We start from the raw sequence: 24,397 nt of genomic DNA, 5'->3' as shown, positions 1-24,397 counted from the left end.
TTTTGTTACTATATAAAGAACAAAAGGATCAGAAATTTTAAAGTAAAAAGAACTTCCTTTACTCTATGTTAAAATAAAAATGCTAGCATAGTAAGAAAACCCCCCAAAATGACCACTGGAAAGCAAAAACCCAAGGTGAGCTAATGTTTGCCACAATTTTTTGGAAATGGAGAAAGGTACTGGGGGTGGCTCAGTTTACTAGTATTAATAAGTTGAACAGCTGTTAGATGGTTTATAAGCAGCACTAAGGCCGGATTCACACTGGTACAACAAACGCTCCAACATTGGGAGTATCAGGAAAGGGTTCTCCCATTGGTGTTGCTAGCAGTCTCTTGAAACGCAGTACCAGTGTCCAGCAGCGGGTGTCTTCCAACACTCAGGATCTGTAGTGGAGGGATTCACCTGTTGGTGGCACTGTTGGATCCTTGGGCTGTAGTAACGGTGTCCGCCAGTGGGGGTTTCCCGGCAGTGTGGAGCAGACAGCACCTCCTGCGTTCAGGTGTATAAATACCCGGCTGATGATTGCTCTCATCGCCTTGGTATTTTCCTTGCGCCCTGACCTGCTAGCCTGTGACCTGAACCTGCACCCGATCCAGTATCTGATCCCCATCCCGACCTGTCCTGATCCTGTCCCTCCTGTGTTCCAGTTCTCCTTCATCCTTGCCTTGTGCCCTGATTCCCATTCACCTTTCCCCATCTGCTGATTCCCTGTGTATGACCCTGGCTTGGATTACGTTTGTGATTCTGGAACTGCCCTTGTTTATCTGCTCATCCTCTGTGTATGACCCTGGCCTGGCTTACGTTCTTGATTATGGTATTCCCCATCTACTGTGTATAGTTATTTATTATTTGTGGGTCACTGTTTGGTTCATTGTCACTGCTTGGTATTGGAGGTGTTTGCGTATTTATATATCACTAATCTTAATAAACGTTTATATTCACTTACATGCGTTTTGGTTTCCTCTTTGCAATCCACACAGTCTGGTCACACCTGGTTTATGACAGTATACCAATGCCACCTTTGACCAGAAGTGGCTGCACTGAGGAAGCATCCTGGTTCGGTTGGCTTGTTTAAGATGGATTTTAATGAAATTGTTTATTATTCTCTGTTGGCGGCAGAGGATGGTGAACATTGTCGTCAGACAAGATTGGACCAGTGACCAGCTGCTGGAAATGATCCGATCAGCTCATTCCCTAGTGGATCAGGGCTATATGTTATTTGAAGATATTCAGCCTTTTATCCAGCTTTGTGCAAAGCCAGCCCTGTCATGTATTCCCAAAGAGAATGATGATTTTTCTCCCCCCTTCAATTGTGGCCAAGTTGAATCCCTAGTATGGCTGTTAGAGGATGATCTGGCTTTTTTCACTGAACATTATTCCTCTTGTTCCCGGCAGGTGTTGTCTTATTGCATTTTTCAGTAGAATCCCTGGTTAGACAGGCTGTCTGTGATCCAACTTTTGTTCAACCTGTGCTACAGGCATGGTCAGATCTCTTGCATTTAGCCAAGCCACAACAATCCAGCCCTGCCAGTAGATACCTGCTTCCCCAAGAGTCTATATTCTCGTCGCCCATGGCAACCTCAGCTACAGCCCAATATACGCTGCTTCCCACCAAGTACCTATATCCAGTCTCTACCCACTGCACCTATCCTGCCTTCAATCCACCTGTCTCTTCCCTTTCACCTGTAACAATCCCACAAAAACCTCCAGCCACTGTTCCCTTGTCTCTACCGCATTCCAGCCCTTCCTTTTACCCAGTTCCATCCTTTTCTTACAGTCCAGCAGTTACCTACAAAACTACAGTGGCTAAACCAAAAAACAAACAGAAGTTCTTTCCAACCCACAAAATCCTGCCAGTAACCCAACCTGCCTCCACACCGACCAACCTGCTCCAGTCTGCCTTCATGCCAGCTGAACCTGATGACCCACTTGATCCTGCCAAATCTCTGCCTGCTACCCAGTCTGACATCCCAGTGCCTGCTACCCAGTTTGACGTCCCAGTGCCCGCTGTCCAGTCTGATGCCCCAGTGCCTGCTGTCAAGTCTGATGCCCCAGTGCCTGCTTGTCCAGTCTGATGCCCCAGTGCCTGCTTGTCCAGTCTGATGCCCCAGTGCCTGCTGTTCAGTCTGACGCCCCAGTGCCTGCTGTCCAGTCTGACGCCCCAGTGCCTGCTGTCCAGTCTGACGCCCCAGTGCCTACTGTCCAGTCTGACGCCCCAGTGCCTACTGTCCAGTCTGACGCCCCGGTGCCCATGTTCCAGTCTGATGCCCTGGTGCCCATGTTCCAGTCTGACATCCTGGTGCCTGCCTTCCAGTCTGATGTCCTGGTGCCTGCCTTCCAGTCTGATGTCCTGGTGCCTGCCTTCCAGTTGGATGTCTCGTGCCTGCCTTCCAGTCTGATGTCCTGGTGTCCCAGTCTGAAGTGTCGGTGTCCCAATCTGAAGTCCCGATGTCCCAGTCTGAAGTCCCTGTGTCCCAGTCTGAAGTCCCGGGGTCCCAGCCTCAGCCTGAAGTTTCGGTGCCCGTGTCTCAGCCTGTCATGCCAGTGCCCCTCATCCGGCTTTCTGGGCCAGTGCCCGGTGTCCAGCTCACTGATCCGGGGCCCGTTACCCAGCCCACTGGGCCGGGGCCCGTTACTCAGCTCGCTGAGCCGGTGCCTGTTACCCAGCCTGCCGTTACGTTGCTCGCTGCTCGGCCTGATGTCCCAGTGTCTGCTGCCCAGCCTAATGGCCCGGAGCTTGCTGCCCAGCCCCATGACCCAGAGCCTGCCGCCCAGCTTGATGACCCGGAGCCTGCCGCCCAGCTCGATGACCCAGAGCCTGCCGCCCAGCTCGATGACCCAGAGCCTGCCACCCAGCTCAATGACCCAGAGCCTGCCACCCAGCTCAATGACCCAGAGCATGCCACCCAGTTCGATGACCCAGAGCCCAGAGACCCACAGCTGTTAGATGGTTTATAAGCAGCACTAAGGCCGGATTTACACTGGTACAACAAACGCTCCAACATTGGGAGTGTCAGGAAAGGGTTCTCCCATTGGTGTTGCTAGCAGTCTCTTGAAACGCAGTACCAGTGTCCACCAGCGGGTGACTTCCAACACTCAGGATCTGTAGTGGAGGGATTCACCTGTTGGTGGCACTGTTGGATCCTTGGGCTGTAGTACCGGTGTCCGCCCGCAGGGGTTTCCCGGCAGTGTGGAGCAGACAGCACCTCCTGCGTTCAGGTGTCACTTGAGGCTAATCACAGGCATGCATATAAATACCCGGCTGATGATTGCTCTCCTCACCTTGGTATCGTCCTTGCGCCCTGACCAGCTAGCCTGTGACCTGAACCTGTACCCGATCCTGTATCTGATCCCTATCTCGAGCCTATGCTGATCCTGTCCCTCCTGTGTTCCAGTTCCCTTTCATCCTTGCCTTGTGCCCTGATTCCCATTCACTTTTCCCCATCTGCTGATTTCTTGTGTATGACCCTGGCTTGGCTTACGTTTGTGATTCTGGAACTGCCTTTGTTTATCTGCTCATTCTCTGTGTATGTCCCTGGCCTGGCTTACATTCTTGATTATGGTATTCCCCATCTACTGTGTATGGTTATTTGTTATTTGTGGGTCACTGTTTGGTTTATTGTCTGTTTTTATTTACTGTTTGGTATTGGAGGTGTTTGTGTATTTATATATCACTAATCTTAATAAACAATTATATTCACTTACATGCGTTTTGGTTTCCTCTTTGCAATCCACACAGTCTGGTCACACCTGGTTTATGACAGGGAGCTCATGTCGCATGATGTGTGAAAATCAATGTTTCCCTATGAGAGCCATCTTAACTGGCCTGACACAAGTCGGTCAGACATTGAAAATACTCCCTGCATTAGTACATATGTGGATGACACCTTATTGTACCTAGATGACTCGGACAACTCACTACTGCTGGCCTTAGCCTTAATCTAAGGCTTTGGCACATTCTCTGGCCTCAAGATAAATTGGGACAAGTCCCAGATGCTTCCTCTTGACAGCTTCCCACTGCCCATAGATAGAGCCATGCTACCCTTACAGAGAGTGGATGCCATCAAATACTTGGAAATACGGACTACTCGGGACGTGGCAGATTACGTTCCACTCAATATAGTTCCACTGTATGAAATGCTTAAGCAGAAGACTCAGATATGGACCCGTCACCCACTGGGAGTTATGGGCCGTATAAATCTAGTAAAGATGGTTCTATTGCCAAAAATTCTGTACATGATCTGGCACTCACCAGTGTACTTAGTGCTCAGTCATTTCAAATTAATGGAAACTATTCTGAAACCGTTTATATGGGGCAACAGTAGGCACAAACTCCCATGGCACAAACTAAAAAACCCCACGGACCTTGCTGGCACGGACCTACCTGACTTTAATGCATATTATCTTGCCGCTCAATTGTCACAAATCTTTCACATTGACAAAGTGGACAGAGAGAGATTTCTCTGCTTCCTATGTCCTAGGTGGTCACAGACAACCCAAGATACCTTACTGGCTATAACGGGAGGAGCGAGAAGCGAGGGAAGGACAATCAACCGCAGATCACTACTGTATCACTACACAAGGATTTGGAATTTAGCTTCAGATAGGCTACATTTGCTGTCAATGCATGACTTCACCCCCCTGTGGCACAACACGAATCTCTCTGAACTCAATTTAATCCCAGATAGTGAGGTGTGGAGTTCGAGGGGAGAAACTTAAGACTTTCAACAGATTAAAATCTGAATTCATGCTACCGAATCAGATGTTCTTTAGGTATATACAACTCTGCCATGCCTTTCGCACACAGTTCCCCTTAGACAACCTCACCCTTGCCAGCAATCCCTTAATGGAAGCAATAAAATGCCCTAACTCTAAAAACCTGATTTCTCAATTCTATTCGATGCTGACGCTCCTGCAGGCAACCATGTCGGCCTATGCCTTAAAGTCTAGATGGGAGGGGGAGGTGGGCTCCATGGAAGGTGAAGAATGGAGTGATGCCCTAGATACGTGCAAACTAGTATCCCCCAAGCTATCGGATCGTCTAACCCAAATTTTTGTGGTCCACAGGTCTTACCTCACACCGCTCAGAATCTCCAGATACAAGCGTAGTCAACCCGCAACTTGCCCAATGTGCAATCAAGCAGTGGGCACCTTTTCCACCTACTGTGGCAATGCACTCAAATCCAGGCCTTTTGGACACAGGTGGTGCGATTCTTGCATGACACAATGGGCTCCCCTATAACACTACAGCCCAAAATATGCCTTCTGGGGATTTTCCCAGACCCAGAGATAAATAAATTTACTAAGATATTTCTAAATGAAACACTCTTCTCTGCACGGAAGGTCATAGCTAGAGTCTGGATGAGACCTAACCCCCTGGAGCTTACACACTGGATAGTGGAAGTCAATACTGTCTTCTTACCCCATAAGAAACTTATATACTCTCATAGAGGGTGCCCTTCAAAGTATGAAAAAATATGGGATAGATGGGTTAAGGTGCCTGAAACCTGCCTATGAGTGGACAACGGACACAATAGGATATACGGGTCCATCTGTTTCCACATTTAAGGTTCATAGTGAGGAGTTGATAATCATGCCGGCATAGTATATTCAATGTAGGAATACTATTAAATATTAATGGTGCTGGAGGGGACACCCTGTGTTAATACATATAACATATGGAATGCCGTGGTAAGATAACTATTGCAATACTGTACGATATACTTGATATTTGTCTTGAATGTTTTATTGTTGTATATCCTCTTTTTTTTCTTTTTGCTTAATAAAAGATTATGTTTAATGAAGAAAATACTCCCTGCACTACTTTGGTCCGAATTTGATCCTACTTCAGCGCATTGAATATCACTGAAGTCAGATTCAACTGATCTGACTTTGGCATGCGACTTGTGCTCTGATGATCTTAAAGGGGAACTCCACGCCAAAAAACAAACAAAAAAAAAACAGCATGGGTTCCCCCTCCAAGACCATACCAGGCCCTTTGGTGGGGTATGGTTTTTAAGGGGAAAGCCCTGGCCATTGGTTGTCGGGGTCTGCGGATGGGGGCTTATCGTAATCTGAAAGCCCCCTTTAATAAGGGGGCCCCCAGATCCCCGCTCCCCACCCTATGTGAATGAGTATGGGGTACATAGTACCCCTACCCATTCACCTAAAAAAAAGTGTCAAAAATAAAACGCAGTACACAGGTTTTTAAAGTAATTTATTAAGGCAGCTCTGGCGTCGCTTACGATTTCTTCTCCCCTCTCCGGGTCTTCTCCGCTCTCCGCTGATGTCTTCTAGCCCTCTCCTGTTCTTCTCCCTCTGTCCGCTGTCTTCTGACTCTGCCGAGTCTTCTCCACTGTCTTCTGGCTTTGCCGGGTCTTCTCCGCTGTCTTCTCGCTCTTTTGCCGGGTCTTCTCTGCTGTCTTCTCCCTCTTTTCTTCTTCCGATTGTTTACTAGACGCTCTCTCCCGCTCTAATGCTGGGTCTGCGGTGTGCCACTACTTATATTGGCATGGGGCGGGGTCACCGGCTGACATCATCTGGAGGCCCCGTCCCTTATGACGTCACCGCCCCAGGGCATGATGGGGCCTTAGGCTTAATGTACACGGGACGCTGAGGCAACCTCCTCTGAACTAATTTTTTGACAGCTTCAAACTGCCGTTTAAAAATCGGCGTTTTGCCGCGTTTTGCCGAGTTTCCGTCTAGGAGCGTTTATTTAAGATAACATCAGAGGACCCTCCAAAAAGCCCAAAAAAACAGTATTATTTAATTATTTCAGCCATTCTGTGAGACCAGAGTGAGTAGCAGCAGCTGAGAGAGCAGTAGTGTACTTGTATCTACCTCAATTTCGGTGCTTTTATTATGGATCCCATAATGAGCATATCTGAGGAAAAAATGCAAATTTTTAAATATATTTAATTTTTAAATTGCAATTGATTAGTATATTTTTTGTTTATTTTTTTTATAAGCTGTATATGTAATTTCATTTTTTTATTTATTTATTTTGTCTTTTTTATGCAAAATTTAATTGCAATTTTTTTTAATATATTTAATTTTTACATTGCAATTGATTATTAGAATTATTTGTTTAATTTTTTTTTTAAAAGCTGTATGTGTAATTTCATTTTTTTTTAAATTAATTTATTTTGTCTTTTTTATGCAAATTTTATTTGCAATTTATTAAATATTTTAAATTAACCCTAATCCTAACCAGAAACCCTAACCCTAACTTGTTCTTTAAGGGGAAAACCCTAACCATAACCCCCTAACCATAATGGGAAACCCTAACCCTAACTCCTAACCCTAACCCTATCTTGTTCTTCAAGGGGAAAACAGTAACCATAACCCCCTAACCCTAATGGGAAACCTTAACTGGAAACCCTAACCCTATCTTGTTCTTCAAGGGGAAAACCCTAACCATAACCCCCTAACCCTAATGGGAAACCCTAACCCCTAACTCTAACCGGAAACCCTAACCCTAACCCCCTAACCCTAATGGGAAACCCTAACCCCTAACCCTAACCGGAAACCCTAAAGGGAAACCATAACCCTTACGATAACCCTAAACTTGTTCTTCAAGGGGAAAACTCTAACCATAACCCCCTAACCCTAATAGGAAACACTAACCCTAACCCCTAATCCTAAATTTCATGCAACTATGTTTGATCAAGTCGGGGGTATAGCGTGGTGGGGTCATCTGGTTGAAATATAACATATAGGTCAAATTCCAATTATACTTTGGCTAACAGCAATGCTAGTGGTGTATTGGATTGGATCTTGCTCATTAGGGGTATATAAATGGTCTATGAAGCATAGAAAGCAATTACACGTTTTTTACAATTTTTTTGTTTTTTTCATTATTTGCTATCATTTTTAAGTTTTGTAATTTTAAAAAATAGGGCACCTGTAAAAACACTTATAAACAAAATCTCGGCAAAACGTCGGTACCGCATTTAGCGGCGTTTTGCATCTGAAACGTCGCAAACTTCGGCGTCCGAACTCATTTTATTGCCTTCAAAGAAAAGCCTATAAACGCAACTGCCTAAAAACTACATGAAACAAACCTGTGTACACATAAGATAACATTGGATGAGTTCAGGGGCAGCTGAAAAAAGCAGCCAACTGCCTCTGAACGTCCGTTTACCAGCAGCAGTGTACATGAGGCCTAAGACAGGAAGCATATTCCTGGCATTTTAAAAGAAAAAAGTGTGAAAACAAATTCAGCCACCACATCTACAGAAAGGTACACTGCAATATGTTTAATTTTTGCTCTTGGGCTTAGATATATTTCAAGTTGATTTCTAAAAGCTTATAAGCATCTGTTGTGTACTTGCATTAGAGGGATGGCAGGCTGACACGATTCTGCTGTCAAACAATAGGTGAGATTTCATGACTGTGAAGTTGTAAACTGTGAAGAAGAATTTCTTTACAAAACCTATTGCTAAAAAGGTGAATTCAAGCTTGTTCTAAAGTGCTTTTACTGCTTGTTCAGAATATGCAAATACTTTGGTGTGCACACTTCGGAGTACATAGTCTAGACACAGGTTAAGGCTATATTTCCCAAACAATTACACCACTAGCCTAAACTGATGACACAAGTCAGGATGGATACAGTGATATATGCAGTGTGCATCAAATTCCTACCCTATAATCTGCAAGTCTCAACGGAAATTCATATTTGTTAGGCCAAGCACCGATGACAAACAGTGGTTACCTCAGCAGTAATATCTGTTGTGTGAAAATCCCAGGAGGTCAATGGTTTCTGAGACTCTGCCACTTTCACCCAATAAAAAATAAAAGTCGCTCAGATCCCTCTGATGAAGCCCTGCTTTGGGGTGTCATGTGTAAGGGTGGAGCTACACCCCGCTGTCAGAGTACTGGCCTTGTGTTTGCAATGCCAGCTTGTGTATGTGACAGATCCCTTTGGCTGTAAATGTGAGCAGATCAACGGCTGAACTGAGATGCCTTCATATATGTGTTTTCTGTGAGCATAATAGCTGTGGTTCTAAATAGATATACAGAGAGCACTAGATTATTATTATTTTATTGAGGGTGTACTGGAATATCTGACCATGTATACAGTGTTTCCCCAAAAATAAGACCTACCCCAAAAATAAGCCCTACTGTGATTTTCGGGGAGGGCTGCAATATAAGCCCTACCCCGAAAATAAGCCCCAGTTTGGAAGGGTTATGAAGTCCTAAAATGTTGTGTGGTCTAGACTGTATGTTTCTGTGGTCTGTTTGTGCTGATCCCCTGCTGCTTTCCTTATCTTCTGCCAGCTGTCAGCGGAGGATCTTGGACCCCCCCTCCCTCTACAGTGCTCAAAGTGTGGAAGACCGATCAGGCAGGTCGCGCTTTAGGAAGGTACGGTGTTTGTAACGCAGTGCATTTTAAGATTTTACAGGCACTTTTAACTCAGTTCCACTGGCAAGTGGGGATTCCTGATAGGCAGGGAGGGAGATGGGGAGAGAAGACAGCACATGACAAGCTCTACCCCGAAAATAAGCCCTACTGGGTCTTTTGTTGCCAAAATTAATATAAGACCAGGGCTTATTTTCGGGGAAACATACCACTATTGGAGTCAAGTCTGAGTGCTGTTAGACCTCTTAGAATTTAGAGGTCTAATCATCAGGTGAGCATGTAAGTGTGAAGAGCACTGAAGAATGGGTCTTTTGCATGTTGGATGAAAAATTGTGTGGAGTACGAGAAATGTGAAGGAAGAGGATTTGACATGGTGAAATTTTCTATTTGCACAAAGAATTGTTATATAAATATTTGAACTTTTTAGGCATCACTGATTGGATGTAGTGTTTTTATTTTAGAAGCACCATGTTTTTTGTTGTAAGCACTTACAGTATCTCACAAAAGTGAGTACACCCCTCACATTTTTGTAAATATTTTATAACATCTTTTCATGTGACAACACTGAAAAAATGACAGTTTGCTACAATATAAAGTAGTGAGTGTACAGCTTGTATAACAGTGTAAATGTGCTGTCCCCTCAAAATAACTCAACACACAGCCAATAATGTCTAAACCGCTAGCAACAAAAGTGAGTACACCCCTAAGTGAAAATGTCCAAATTGGGCCCAATTAGCCATTTTCCCTCCCCAGTGTCATGTGACTCGTTAGTGTTACAAGGTCTCATGTGTGAATGGGGAGCAGGTGTGTTAAAATTTGGTGTTATCGCTCTCACTCTCATACTGGTCACTGGAAGTTCAACATGGCAACTCATGGCAAAGAACTCTCTAAGGATCTGAAAAAAAGAATTGTTGCTCTACATAAAGATGACCTAGGCTATAAGAAGATTGCCAAATCCCTGAAACTGAGCTTGCCATCATGGTGTCCAAGACCATACAGCGGTTTAACAGGACAGGTTCCACTCAGAACAGGCCTCACCATGGTCGACCAAAGAAGTTGAGTGCATATGCTCAGTGTCATATCCAGAGGTTGTTTTTGGGAAATAGACGTATGAGTGCTGCCAGCATTGCTGCAGAGGTTGAAGGGGTGGGGGGTCAGCCTGTCAGTGCTCAGACCATACGCCGCACACTGCATCAAATTGGTCTACATGGCTGTCGTCCCAGAAGGAAGCCTCTTTTAAAGATGATGCACAAGAAAACCAAACCCGCAAACAGTTTGCTGAAGACAAGCAGACTAAGAACATGGGTTACTGGAACCATGTCCTGTGGTCTGATGAGACCAAGATAAACTTATTTGGTTCAGATGGTGTCAAGCATGTGTGGTGGCAACCAGGTGAGGAGTAGAAAGACAAGTGTGTCTTGCCTACAGTCAAGCATGGTGGTGGGAGTGTTATGGTCTGAGGCTGCATGAAGTTCATCTGCTTCCAATTAGATTACTGGGTAATTTTCTCTTTGCGAAGCTTCTGGTTTTCTCATTTACCTACAGGTTTAATGCAATATTCATTCCCAACTCCCCCCCCAAAAGGGCTACACTTGCTAGGTATTAACTAGGGCTCAACCGTTTGGGAGAACACATTGAACTGCTTGATGTTCATAGTCATGCCTGAAAGTTATTGCCTCATTTTTTTTCGTTAAAATAATAAACATGTTATACTTACCTGCTCTGTGTAATGGTTTTGAAGAGAGCAGCCCTGATCCTTTTCTCTGGTCCCTCGCTGGTGCTCCTGGCTCCTTCACCAGCTGATTGGCCCCATAGAAAGCTGCTTCCTATAGGGGTACTAAAGCATGCTTGATCCTGAGCCAGGCTGTATGTGTCTATTCTGACACATCCCTGCTGACACATCCCTGCTCCCACTCTGTGCTCACAGGTTTTGGCTCCTGACTGTGAGAGTTGGGAGAGGGGGGCTGCAGGGGAAGCTACACTTAAAAAGTTTTTTTACCTTAATGCAGAACATGCACCATTTACCTTTATAATTTTAGGGAAGTTTTCAATTACATAAAACACAGCTGCTGATCCTTGTATATCATTACTTTCTACTATTTATTTTTTTAATTTACACTGTTCAGCAAGCAAGTTATACTATTCAAATATAGGGATGCTCAAGCATACATAATTAATTATATGCAAACACCCAGCAAAGCCCTGACTGAAAGCCAGAGCTGATGGTTTGTAGGGAACAGTGTGCTTATAGGACACATAACAAAAAAAAAAACAATACTTCAAATAGTACAAACTGAGGGCAAGACAGATTATTTTGCTGGACCTTGTAATAATTTTTGAAAGAAATATGTAAGCTAGTAATAAAGTTGGGTTTTTACTTACTTTTCTGGTCTTTAGGTTGGTCTTCAAGGTCATTTGAAATTGCAAGCAAATCTTGCGTAATTGTGAGGGACCCATTGTGGGGTTCAGGACTAATACCCAGAAGTTTACACATCAGAGGGTATATATGTATGCTTTCAAATGGTTCAGAAGTGTAATTCTTCTTGAAATCTGGACCAAACGCTCGGAATATCATTTGCATATCCATTTCTTTGTTGTCAAATCCATGATCTCCTTTGTTAACATAAAAAATCACTCTCTGCGGAATGGAATATAAAATAAAATATAATGTGATACAATATAACATAATATAATGTAATATAACGTATATCGACTAAACAGTTATAATTTGTGCAGTCAACTACAGTGTACACACAGTTGTTTGTTTTGTATGTGTATATTATATTTATAAAATCCTTTTAAAATGTAATTTTAAGCATAATGGTATTTCTTTTTTTACTATTTAGAACTATATTTTAAGCAGACATTTTGCAAAATTATTAGCATTTGCAGTGTACGGGGCTGTTGTGATGTTGAAAAAGAAATTTAAGATGGCCATATATGGTTCGAATCTCGACCGGTTCAACAGGGACTGGCCGAGATTCGAACCATATATGAGCAGGCCGATTGTACCCAAGTTGATAGATCAATGAACTTGGGTACAACCAACCTGTCGGATTTTTCATGCAATTATTGCCTGTGCCCTAGCCGCTAGCAATAATCACTGTGTGTGAACACAATAGCTCCACTGGAAGAATTCCGCCATCGGCACTGAATGTCTTGATGGGGGAAGAGAGCCAAGAAAATCGGGTCATCTTTGGCCACCCTTACCCAGTCAGTTAGATCCAGTGCCATGAAGTTCCTGAAGGAATATTTACCTTTCACTTATCCCACCATTCTTATCTCACTAGTTGTCTGAGAATACTCTAAGTCATTGGAGCCAACACATAATTCTGGTAAACAGCAAGAGGAAAAGATTGCCAAAGGATATGTATCTAATCTTAATTTATATAACTTTAGTTAGCATAAAACCTTCCCCTTTTATTTACTTTTAACAACATTAATCATTTATATTTTAAAGCAGCATTAGATGTAGTGACTGTATTAGTTTTATTTTTTTAGGATTTTCTCCTTCTGTTTTCCCCTGGTGATCTGGACAGTAGGGATGAGCCGAACACCCCCCGGTTCGGTTCACATCCAGAAGTCTATGGGACACGAACATGAATAATCAAAAGTGCTCATTTTAAAGGCTTATATGCACGGTATTGTCATAAAAAGTGTTTGGGGACCTGGGTCCTGCCCCAGGGGACATGTATCAATGCAAAAAAAAGTTTTGAATTTGTTGTCCGACAATACACATAAAAGTTCATTGATAAAAAACGACATGGAATTTCCCCACAGGGGAACCCCGAACCAAAAGAAAAAAAAAATGCGTGGGGGTCCCCCTAAATTCCATACCAGGCCCCTCAGGTCTGGTATGGATATTAAGGGGAACCCTGCGCCAAAATTTTAAAAAAATGGCGTGGGGTTCCCCCAAAAATCCATACCAGACCCTTTTCCGAGCACGCAACCTGGCAGGCCTCAGGAAAGGAGAGGAGGACGAGAGAGTGCCCCCCTCCTAAACAGTACCAGGCCACATGCCCTCAAAGCCCCCCAAAGCACCTTGTCCCCATGTTGATGGGGAGAAGGGCCTCATCCCCACAACCCTTGCCTGGTGGTTGTGGGGGTCTGCGGGCGTGGGGCTTATCGGAATCTGGAAGCCCCCTTTAACAAAGGGACCCCCAGATCCTGTCCCCCCGTGTGAATTGGTAATGGGGTACAAATGTACCCCTACATTTCACAAAAAAGTGTCAAAAAGGTTAAAAAACATGGTGTTTGACATGTCTGTTATTAATTTCTTCTTCTTTCCGCTTCTTCTTCCATCTTCTTTCTTCGGTGTTCTTCTTCTTCCTCCATCTTCTTCTTCTCCATCTTCTTCTTCCTCTGCTCTTCTCGTCCCGCATTTTCATCCGGCTTCTTCACTGCTCCGTTCGCACGATCCGCCTCAGTGGGAGTCTTCCGCCGTGTGACCCTTCGGTTTCTCTGACACTTCTTATATAATGGAGGGCGGGGCCACCCGGTGACCCCACCCTCCTCTGACGCACAGGGACTTCGGGGGGACTTCCCTATGGATCTCCGTTATATAAGAAGTGTCAGAAGAACCGAAGCGTCACACGGCAGAAGACTCCCACTGAGGTGGATTGTGCGGATGGAGCGGAGAAGAAGCAGGAGGAAGATGTGGGACGAGAAGAGCGAAGGAAGAAGAAGATGGAGAAGAAGAAGATGGAGGAAGAAGATGAACACCGAAGAAAGATCAGAAGAAAGAACATGAAAGAAGTAGAAATTAATAAAGGACTTGTCAAAAACCGTCTCTTGTGTTTTTTAACCTTTTTGACACTTTTTTTGTGAAATGGTAGGGGTACATTTGTACCCCATTACCAATTTACACAGGGGGGTGGGATCTGGGGGTCCCCTTGTTAAAGGGGGCTTCCAGATTCCGATAAGCCCTCCGCCCGCAGACCCCCACAACCACCAGGCAAGGGTTGTGGGGATGAGGCCCTTCTCCCCATCAACACGGAGACAAGGGGCTTTGGGGGGCCACCCCAAAGCACCCTCCCAATGTTGAGGGCATGTGGCCTGGTATGGTTCAGGAGGGGGGGCGCTCTCTCATCCCCCCTCTTTTCCTGCGGCCTGCCAGGTTGCCTGCTTGGATAAGGGTCTGGTATGGATTTTTGGAGGGACCCCACGCCATTTTTTTAAAAAATTTTGGCGCGAGGTTCCCCTTAAAATAGTTTCCAGACCTGAAGGGCCTGGTATGAAATTTAGGGGGACCCCCACCCTTTTTTTTAAAAATTTTGGTTCGGGGTTCCCCTGTGGGGAAATCCCATGCCGTTTTTATCAATGAACTTTTATGTGTATTGTGGGACCGACAATTCATTATAGCCGCGAGTAGTTTTAAATGACTTTTTTCCTTTACAAATGTCATTTTGCTGTCAGACAGTTCTAAATACGGGAAACATGCGCTACTTTACAGGCATACTATAGACACCCCCCAGGTACGAAATTTAAAGGAATATTACACTTTTATTGTTTCACTTTAAGCATTATTAAAATCACTGCTCCCGAAAAATCAGCCTTTTTAAAACTTTTTTTTTAATTGATACATGTCCCCTGGGGCAGAACCCAGGTCCCTAAACACTTTTTATGACAATAACTTGTATATTAACCCTTAAAATTAGCACTTTTGATTTCTCCCATAGACAATTCACTATAGCCGACACCGCTATTACTTTATGACTTTTTTTTCCCTTTAGAAATGTAATTTTACTGTCAGACTGTTCTAAACACGGGAAAAAAGCACCACTTTACAGGCATACTATAGACACCGTGCATCGAAAAGGTGAGTCTGTAAAACAATCTTCCTATGCCATAAAGATATCCTTCACCACACCGGTTGTGATTGTAATTCACCCACTGGTCGGCTGAGGCTACCTCGTAGTACTGAGGATCCAACGAGGGGAGGGGTGAGATCTAATCGGTGCATCCCGGGTCCGCCGTGACCATAGTACAGCGCCATTCTCTGTCACAGGGAACTTCCTTTTATGCTTTTTAAAATGATAAGAATGTGAGTACAATGCTAGAAGACTTCATGTGTGTATTTTAATAAATGCTCTCAACGATATCACACTATTGGAGGCATTATTTCTTTTCATGTTGGCACACCTCCTCATGATGAGGATTGCTATTTGAAGAGGTTCACTTGCTGTGTTTGCAACAATATCCATCTTGAGCAGTCCCCTGGGGATTCTTTGATATTGACTATATGCCGAGCATGAGAGTGAAAGGCAATATTTTCTGGTGAGTGCGGCTCCATATGGGTGAATTACAATCACAACCGGTGTGGTGAAGGATATCTTTATGGCATAGGAAGATTGTTTTACAGACTGACCTTTTCGATGCACAGTGTTTTGCATGGACTTTTTTTCATCAATTTACTCATATAATATTACCTGAATTGTTTGTTTATTTGCCACTGTTTTTATATTCTCCTGGTCATTAATTTAAAGGTAGAATTATTTAAAATATCACAGATATTGGTATAGCATTAGTACTAAATACTGATGTATTTTATTTCACTAGCTATGATCACACATAAATCACTCATGTGATTTACAGCGCCACTATTTTATTAATTTAAATACTATTTCACATCACCTTTTATAAGTTGGCAGCTATAGTTATTGTTTAAATTTTGCACTGGAGCGCAGTGGTGGTTTATCAAGTCTCTCTGTGCGCGGCACTTGATCACTGTTTTTAATACTATAGACACCCCCCAGGTACGAAATTTAAAGGAATATTTCACTTTTATTGCTTCACTTTAAGCTTTATTAAAATCACTGCTCCCGAAAAAACAGCCAATTTTAAAACTTTTTTTTTGCATTGATACATGTCCCCTGGGGCAGGACCCGGGTCACCAAACACTTTTTATGACAATACCATGCATATAAGCCTTTAAAATTAGCACTTTTGATTTCTCCCATAGACTTTTAAAGGGTGTTCCGTGGCTTTCGAATTTGCCGCGAACACCCCAAATTGTTCGCTGTTCGGCGAACTGGAGAACAGCCAATGTTCGAGTCGAACTCATGTTTGACCCGAACATAAAGCCCATCTCTACTGGACAGTAACACACCACCTGCATTATACAGACACCTAGACACTGAAGGAATATTTAGCTTAACCTCATCCATTTTACAATAATCAACTTCCATTTTGTTTTTTATCCTGTACTCTATTTTACAGACAGCTGCATGTACTGTTCATTATTTTTCTTATCTTTCCTTACTTTCCATTCCTTGTAAAGCACGTGATTTCCCAGAAATGATGCGTTTGTTTGGTTTCACTTTTGTCATAAAATGTTTCTGTATTTGATTGGATAATTTGTATGACATGGTCAAGGGGCGGTAGTTTCTGAAAGCCCCCTTTAAATATTTCCACCATAGAATAAAGATTAGATTTGCTCGGCGAGACTTTGTCCATTCTTTTTTTATCATTGTCTCAAGGGGCTAATCTCACAGGCCTGTGGGGATTGTAAGGTACACCTTATGCAGACTTATCGAGGGTATAAAAATATCCCTAGACAACCTACATCACCTTTCAGATGGGAGCTCGTCCGGAATTGATCATAATACGTCCGTGATCTTGATTTATATTTATTTTTCTCTTGCCGTGATTTATTTAGAGATGGATTCCTTTCAAGGGACCTGTAATTAGTTTTTTAGACCTCGATAGATAAGCCCTGGGTGGGCTTCAAGAAACTGCTCTGAGAAGCAGTAAGATAAGCCCTGGGTGGGCTTCAAAGAAAATTGCTCTGAGAAGCAATAAAAAACCCTGGGTGGGTTTTAAGGACTTTAAGGAGAAGTCCATAGAATAAGACTGCAGGGACTGCTTCGGGTAAACAGTAGAAAAACCTCTGGGAGAGGTTGAGTTATACAGTACTGTAATTATAAGAAAAAGTCTGATAAGGTGTGCCGGACAAAACCCGATCTCTTTGCTTTATCTTCCTGTTGCGTAGCTAGCTGTCATAAGATGATTTGTAATCTGTGTAATGTTTGTCTGTGTAGAATTTGTCGGGTATCGTAAGGTAAGATGACACCTTTTCCACTGCACTGTTTATTTTTTAATGATTTATATATGAATGCTTTGACTCTAAAGTTTAAGATATAACCTGTATCGTATTGTAATCAGCAGAATGATTCTGGCATTGATTCAGTGAGTAAAAATATTTTCTTTTCCTTGCAGTAATCAGACGTTCAGTGTCATTTTAGAGAAAGAACTAAAAAGAGAACTAAAATATTGAGTGGTCTGACAGAACTAAGTCTTATACCGGAATTATTGTTTTAAGGTTTATTGGTGTTTAGTTTCTGCTGATTTATCTGTATAGAGTTGAATAAGAATTTTAGAGCTTATAAGGAACCCTGGATTGGTGAGTATCCAGGTTCATTTCTTCTTATGTACTAACAAATGTCTCAAAAGTGTCCTGATTGTATGAAGGTTTAATTTACATAACAAATTTGTGTTTTAAGAAGGGTTGACAGTGAAGGGAGTAATGTCACTTATTCGAAGAGCAGGGGAGACTTATCAAGTCTGTCCCAGGTCTTTGAAGTATTGTGACATTAGGGACGTTTTTACCAATTAAAATATGGGTAGAGCGTTAATAACACTTTATTAAGGTAATACATAAATTGGTGAGGCTAACTTTTAATTAAAACATGCTATTTGAAGAATTCTTTTTGCTACTGACATTTTTTGCGAAGGGAAAGTCAGGTGCAAAATTTGGACATTTGGCTTTTTGCCAACAGGGTTCAAGTGCTAATATCTCACTAACTGTAATAGATAGTGGGGAATTGTTTGCGGCATTAGTGCTACTGCAATTGAAGGCACTGTTTGAACCTGTTGGCACTCTGCCAAAAATTTGAAATGTAAATAAAAATTGTTTGGTTATAAACATAGGAAAAGTAATAACATACAGAGACTTAGTATTTACAAGAATTTAGAATGTTTAGAAAGAAAAATAAAGGTGAAGATAAAAATGCATGCTGTGGAGATCCCCCGGCTGGACCGAGGCTCCCTATAGCATCCTAGCCCAAACATTGTCCACGATGGTCATAGGATGGTAAATTTAAGGGCTAAATCAACCTTCTCTATGCTTGTACTGTGTGCCCCGCCTCCTCCCCCTTACATTCCACAACCAGATAAGGACCTCATCACATGAAGACACACAGCAACAATTTTTTTTTTTTTAACAGCTTGCAAGCAAAAGTCAGCAGAATCTGAGTTAGAATGCTGGAAAAGATTTATAGACGTTTGGACACAAGAGGCAGGATTTGTTCAGTATAACATGCACAGTCTCTTAATACAGACATACCTCAGCAACCTTGGCCCTAAACATGCACTTACAGTAAGACAGCAAATATCACATTGGGCTACAGGCACTGTAACTGATTTTTGCAAGAAGCTGACAGAGAAGGATGCTGCAGGATGTTTTGACATTCCTAAACAAACACCAGTGCAGACACATTATCAAAATGATTTCTCAGGAAATCAAAGGGGAAACTTTTATACAAAGAGGGAGGGGGCAAGGACAAAGAGGGAGTTACACACAGAGAAAAAGAGGATTTCTTAAAGAAAGGAATCTTAAGGGAAATTGTCTCGCCCTACAATACTCCCATTAACCTGGTAAAGAAGGCAAATGGTGACTATAGGTTTGTACAAGACCTAAAGGCCATCAATAGCCTAGTGGTACCGATTGCCCCAATAGTGCCTGATGTGCCATCAATACTTACCGCCATACCATACGATGCAGAGTATTTTACTGTGATTGATTTGAAGAATTTTCTTTTTCTCCGTCCCTGTAGACGAGGAGGCCCGGCCACTCTTTGTTTTTACTGTGTCGATTGACCAACACAGTCATCAGTTTATCTGGTGTAGAATGCCGCAGAGTTATATAGACTCACCTGTGGTCTATTCTATAGTACTCCAAGCCTCCCTCAGGCCTTGGACTGCCCCTCATGGTTCTGTACTGTTGCAGTATGTTAATGATCTTTTGATTTGTAGTTCTTCAGAGGAGGACTGTCAAGCTGATAGCCTATCCTTATTGAAATGGTTACATGTATGTGGTCACAAAGTGTCTAAGAAAAAGTTACAATGGTGTAAACAGGAGGTTGAGTACCTAGGGTTTGTGCTGTCTCCGCGAGTTAGGAAAGTCAGTCAAAAAAAGAGCTGTCACTCTTGTGGGTTTGCCCCGCCCACTTACCAAGAAAGACATGCTTACCTTTCTTGGAATGATTGGTTGCTGCCACCAATTAATACCTGACTGTTCTTTCTATGACAATATATTGAGACAAGCAACCCTCTCTGAAATGTCTGATACTGTAAAATAGTCTGATAAAATGGTAAACGTTTTTGCCATGTTGAAATGTGCAATGGTTACCAGCCCGAGCCTCCCTTAAATATGGCAAAATGTATACCTTGTTTGCCAGGGAAAATTGCGGAACCATGGCGGGAGTACTGGCCCAGGAACATGGTGGGAGACTGTGCCCTTTCATTTTTTTTCTCTCAAAGATGGTCCTGGTGCAGGTTCAGGGCATGCCCGCGTGTCTCAGAATTTTAGCGTCCTGTGCGATGGTGGTTGAGATGGTCACTTCTTTTATTCTGGGACACAACACCACACTTCACACCACCCACAATGTGTCAATCCTGTTGAAAAATGTACATACACAGCACATGTCTGCTCAGAGGTTGAGCAGATATGAGGCGATTTTGCTGTCCAATCCAAAATTGCACATCAAATATGCTTCTCCCACTGCAGGCCCAGCACCAATTTTAAATGCCCTTTTAGGATTAAAAGGAGAACAGGATGAGGTCATGCCACAACATGACTGCATAAACCTCATTCACCAAGACACATCACCCAGGTCTGATTTATCTTCCACAGCACTACCAGACACACAGAATGTTTTTGTAGATGGTTCTTGCTCTAGGCCAAATGATCACACATACCATGCATGGTATGCAGTTGTGCAGCTTCCAGATGTTATACTTGAGGCCGGGCCTATCCCATATCAATCAGCACAGGCTGCTGAATTAATGTCACTCACTAGCGCATGCCAGCTCTTTGAAGGTCAGGACATAAACATTTACACTGACTCGAAGTATGGGTACAGCGTGGTACATGACTTTGGTGTGATATGAAGTAGGCATGGCTTTGTGGCAGCAGATGGAAAGAACATTTTTCATTCTTCTTTGGTAATGTTACTGCTAAAAAGCTATCCAGCTACCTAAAACACTGGCTATAGTACATTGCAGAGCACATACAGGCCAACGGACAGAGATAGCCAGGGAAAACGCTCTGGCTGACCTTGCTGCTAAACAGGCTGCTATCTCACAGACAACAGACATCCAAATGGCTATGCTGATACCTGACCTATCCCCATTTAAACAGTCACTCGCAGATCTCCAGGATTATGCATCAAATTATGAGTTCCAGGGACTGGGATAAAAAGGGTGTGCAGAAAGATCCAAAAACTGGACTTCTCCGCAAAGAGGGGAAACCATGTATACTAGCAGCAAGTGCATCACTCTTCATCTCACAGTACCACAGAATAGGCCATGCAGGTACACAGGTCACGGCTGATCTGCTGATCTTCTGAGTAGAGATTTTTATATTCTCAGGATGGGTCGAACTTTTCGTGACCACAAAAGAAGATGCACAAACAGTAGTGAGGATCCTCAATCAGGAAATCATTCCTCGATGGGGATGCCCACTTCGGATAAACTCAGACAATGGCCCAGCTTTCATGGCCAGGGTCTGCCAGGACTTGGTAAAAACTCTTAAGATAGAATGGAAGTTTCATATTCCCTACCACCCTTAAAGCTCAGAGATAGTAGAAAGAATTAACAGAACAATAAAAGACAAGATAAGAAAGGCCACAGGAGGAACCTTTGCCAACTGGAAAAAGGTCCTCCCAGCAGTCCTGGCAGAAATAAGAATGACCCCTTCCAAAACAACAGGGTAGTCACCTTTTGAAGTTTTGATGGGTAGACCTTTCCCCACCCCATGGGCCAGAGCACCTTTAATGATAGAAAAGGGAGATTTAGACTTAATACAGGAAGAACATGTAAGAAAATTGGTTGAAATATTGGATACAGTCGAAAGAAATGTTGCTCGCACCTCTCCTTTTTCTTCACAGGAAGCTACTCACCCCTTCAAGGTGGGAGACACCGTGGTGGTCCAACAGCTGAACAGAAATAAGAAGCAAGAGTATCCCTTTGGATCTCCTACCACAGTGGTTGCAGTGACCAGAACAGCCATCCTAGTGGAAAACTGCCAGTCCTGGATCCATGACAGTCAAGTAAAAAAGGTTGCCCAAAGCCCCAAGAGCAGGAAGGAGACCTTGGATAAAGGAGGCCCTCAAGCAGAAATCCAAGCAGATGAAGGAGGAGTTCCTGGGAAAGCAGGTCCGGCCAGAGAAGATGACCTAGCTTATTTCACCACAGGCTTCTGGCAAGGCATTTTGCCTCCTGATCCTGATCTCTCTGATAGTGTCCCTGCCCACCTGGATCATAATTAACTGTATCTACCACCCTAAAGATTTGGGTGCAATTAAAGTATCTGTGGGAACACACACACACACAAGAGAACATTACAGTGAAACAAGCTAGAACAAAGAGAGAGATTGGAGATAGTTTTACTGATAAGATGCTTTTGCTAAAATTTAAGTATGCTTATGCTCAAAAATCAGGGTATGAAGAATGTTGGATATGTAGCAAACTACATCCTAGCACTGCCCGAATTCCCCTTTTGGGTGTACCTTTAAATATTTCCTCCTTCCTCAACAAGACTCCTCCTGTTTTCTTAACTAACATATCCACTCTGTACATAAATAACACTGTTACCTTTCCAATAGCAGGTAAAAGTAATTCCCCTGATTGGTGTTTTAATTTAGGGAATGAGACACAGACTAACTCCTCCATTTGTAGTAGGTCAATATTTAACATCTCCATGTGCGAATCTAGAGGCCAGTATACACCCCAGATATCCCCTCAAACACCACAACAAAAGGGAATTGTTCTAGAAACAAGATATTGCCTGGGCATGGTTTCCTTCTTGGACAGGAGGGGGTATAGACATGATGAAAAGGTTGAACAATTATTCAAGTATATTGGATGAGATAATGGAGAGGAATTCAGATGACATTGCTATGTTAAACATAGAAACTAGAGCAATTAGAAAACAGCTAGAACTACATGAGCTAGCTATAGAAAGCATGAGTGCAGCTCTCACAGGTTTATGTGAAATGACCGAGGACCACGAATGCTGTACTTGGATCTCTAACACAAGTGCTAAGGTGCCTGACTACTATGATATTATTGCACAAAACCGAAAAGAAGTAGGCCAGCTCCAGCAGAAAGCTAGGGACATTGCTAAAACATGGAGTCCATTTGACAATGCAGGATTTGGGCTTGGAGGTATATTTTCATGGTTAAAAGACATTGTCCTTGTCATTGTTATGATATTTATTCTTGCTCTGATTCTTTACCTCTGCTTTAAGTGTTGTATTTGCATAATTGCACGCATTCAATCTCCTGATGATAAAGTTCTATCCTACATGACATACATGAAGAATCATCAGGCAAGCTATGCCACAATCCCAAAGAAGTACTAGAACACTAGATAGAATGTAGAGATCATCTTATATGATCTAAGAGGGGATTGAAGGGATATTTAGCTTAACCACATCCATTTTACAATAATCAACTTCCATTTTGTTTTTTATCCTGTACTCTATTTTACAGACAGCTGCATGTACTGTTCATTATTCTTCTTATCTTTCCTTAGTTTCCATTCCTTGTAAAGCACGTGATTTCCCAGAAACGATGCGTTTGTTTGGTTTCACTTTTGTCATGAAATGTTTCTGTATTTGATTGGATAATTTGTATGACACGGTCAAGGGGCGGTAGTTTCTGAAAGCCCCCTTTAAATATTCCCACCAAAGAATAAAGCTTAGATTTGCTCGGCGAGACTTTGTCCATTCTTTTTTTATCATTGTCTCAATGGGCTAATCTCACAGGCCTGTGGGGATTGTAAGGTACACCTTATGCAGACTTATCGAGGGTCTAAAATTATCCCTAGACAACCTACATCACCTTTCAGACACAACAATAGATGAATGAGCACAGAGTGCAGATTTGGACAGGAGCATTGCCAGTTTGGGGGAGTGTTGGATATACCAGCAGATTTAAATACAATAACAAACTAAAGCTGAACTCCAACTAATACTTTATAATCAGTTACAGTAAAGTTTTTTTTCCTTTTCTGAAGTTTTTACACAAATAAATAAAAGCTGATCATTCTAAGCACCAATAAAAAAGAAAGAAGGACGGCGCCCTCTAAGTGCAGCATGTATGTTAAAAATATTTATTACAATAGATAAAAACACTCACATTTGAGTTGCTAAAAACCAGCATGTAAAGTAGTTTCATCCGCGTGCTCTCGGGGGATGTGGGTGTCACGGGCCAGTGGGGGGGTTCCCAGGATGTGAGTCCTGTGACCTGGGTCCTGGTAGCTGTTCCGGTGGTGCCAAGGGTCCTCAGAGCCTCCGGGCAGCCAGGATGTCAGTCATGGATCCTCCGTGGAGCGCCGCGCTGACCTGCGTCTTCACTTCTGGGATCGGGGTGAGGCGGGCGGTGCTTCGCGTTCGGAACATGCGTGCTCCTTCATCAGGCTTTGCTGGTGGCCATAGTCAGTGTGGGAATTTATACCACAGGCACTGGGAGGGGTGGAGAGGTGATTGAGAGGAGGGCGGGACTATGTATAATGATTGGGCGCATAGGTAACCATGGAGATGGGGTGTACACAATGTGGAAGGGGAGTGAAGGGAGACGGGGAGTGGGTGGGGCTGGGGAGTGAGGAGGGGGGGAAGGAGATATGCAAATGAGTATGTTGTGGTAAGAACATATATGTGTGTATATGGATCGTGGGGTAAGGAGAAGGAGGTCTATATGAAGAGGAATGTTGTATTGATCATAGTGAAGGGGAACAATATATATATATATATA

The 24,397-nt window shown here is 43.1% G+C and overlaps 1 protein-coding gene across 1 annotated transcript in view; it reads right to left on the bottom strand.

The window, feature by feature from the left end:
- The window catches only part of LOC141148056 (ectonucleotide pyrophosphatase/phosphodiesterase family member 7-like), a 185,960-nt gene that overhangs the window by 58,459 nt on the left and 103,104 nt on the right, over positions 1 to 24,397 (bottom strand). Inside the window, exons 4-5 of the mRNA XM_073635210.1 lie at positions 11,744 to 11,999; positions 5,822 to 5,842 (exon numbers count right to left, since the gene is read on the bottom strand). Of these exons, the coding sequence (XP_073491311.1) occupies positions 5,822 to 5,842; positions 11,744 to 11,999 (277 nt within the window). The remainder of the gene's footprint in view (positions 1 to 5,821; positions 5,843 to 11,743; positions 12,000 to 24,397) is intronic.

This window comes from Aquarana catesbeiana, linkage group LG06 (assembly GCF_042186555.1).
Source record: "Aquarana catesbeiana isolate 2022-GZ linkage group LG06, ASM4218655v1, whole genome shotgun sequence".
NCBI classification, from domain to species: domain Eukaryota; kingdom Metazoa; phylum Chordata; class Amphibia; order Anura; family Ranidae; genus Aquarana; species Aquarana catesbeiana.
This window is presented reverse-complemented; position numbering and strand designations above follow the sequence as displayed.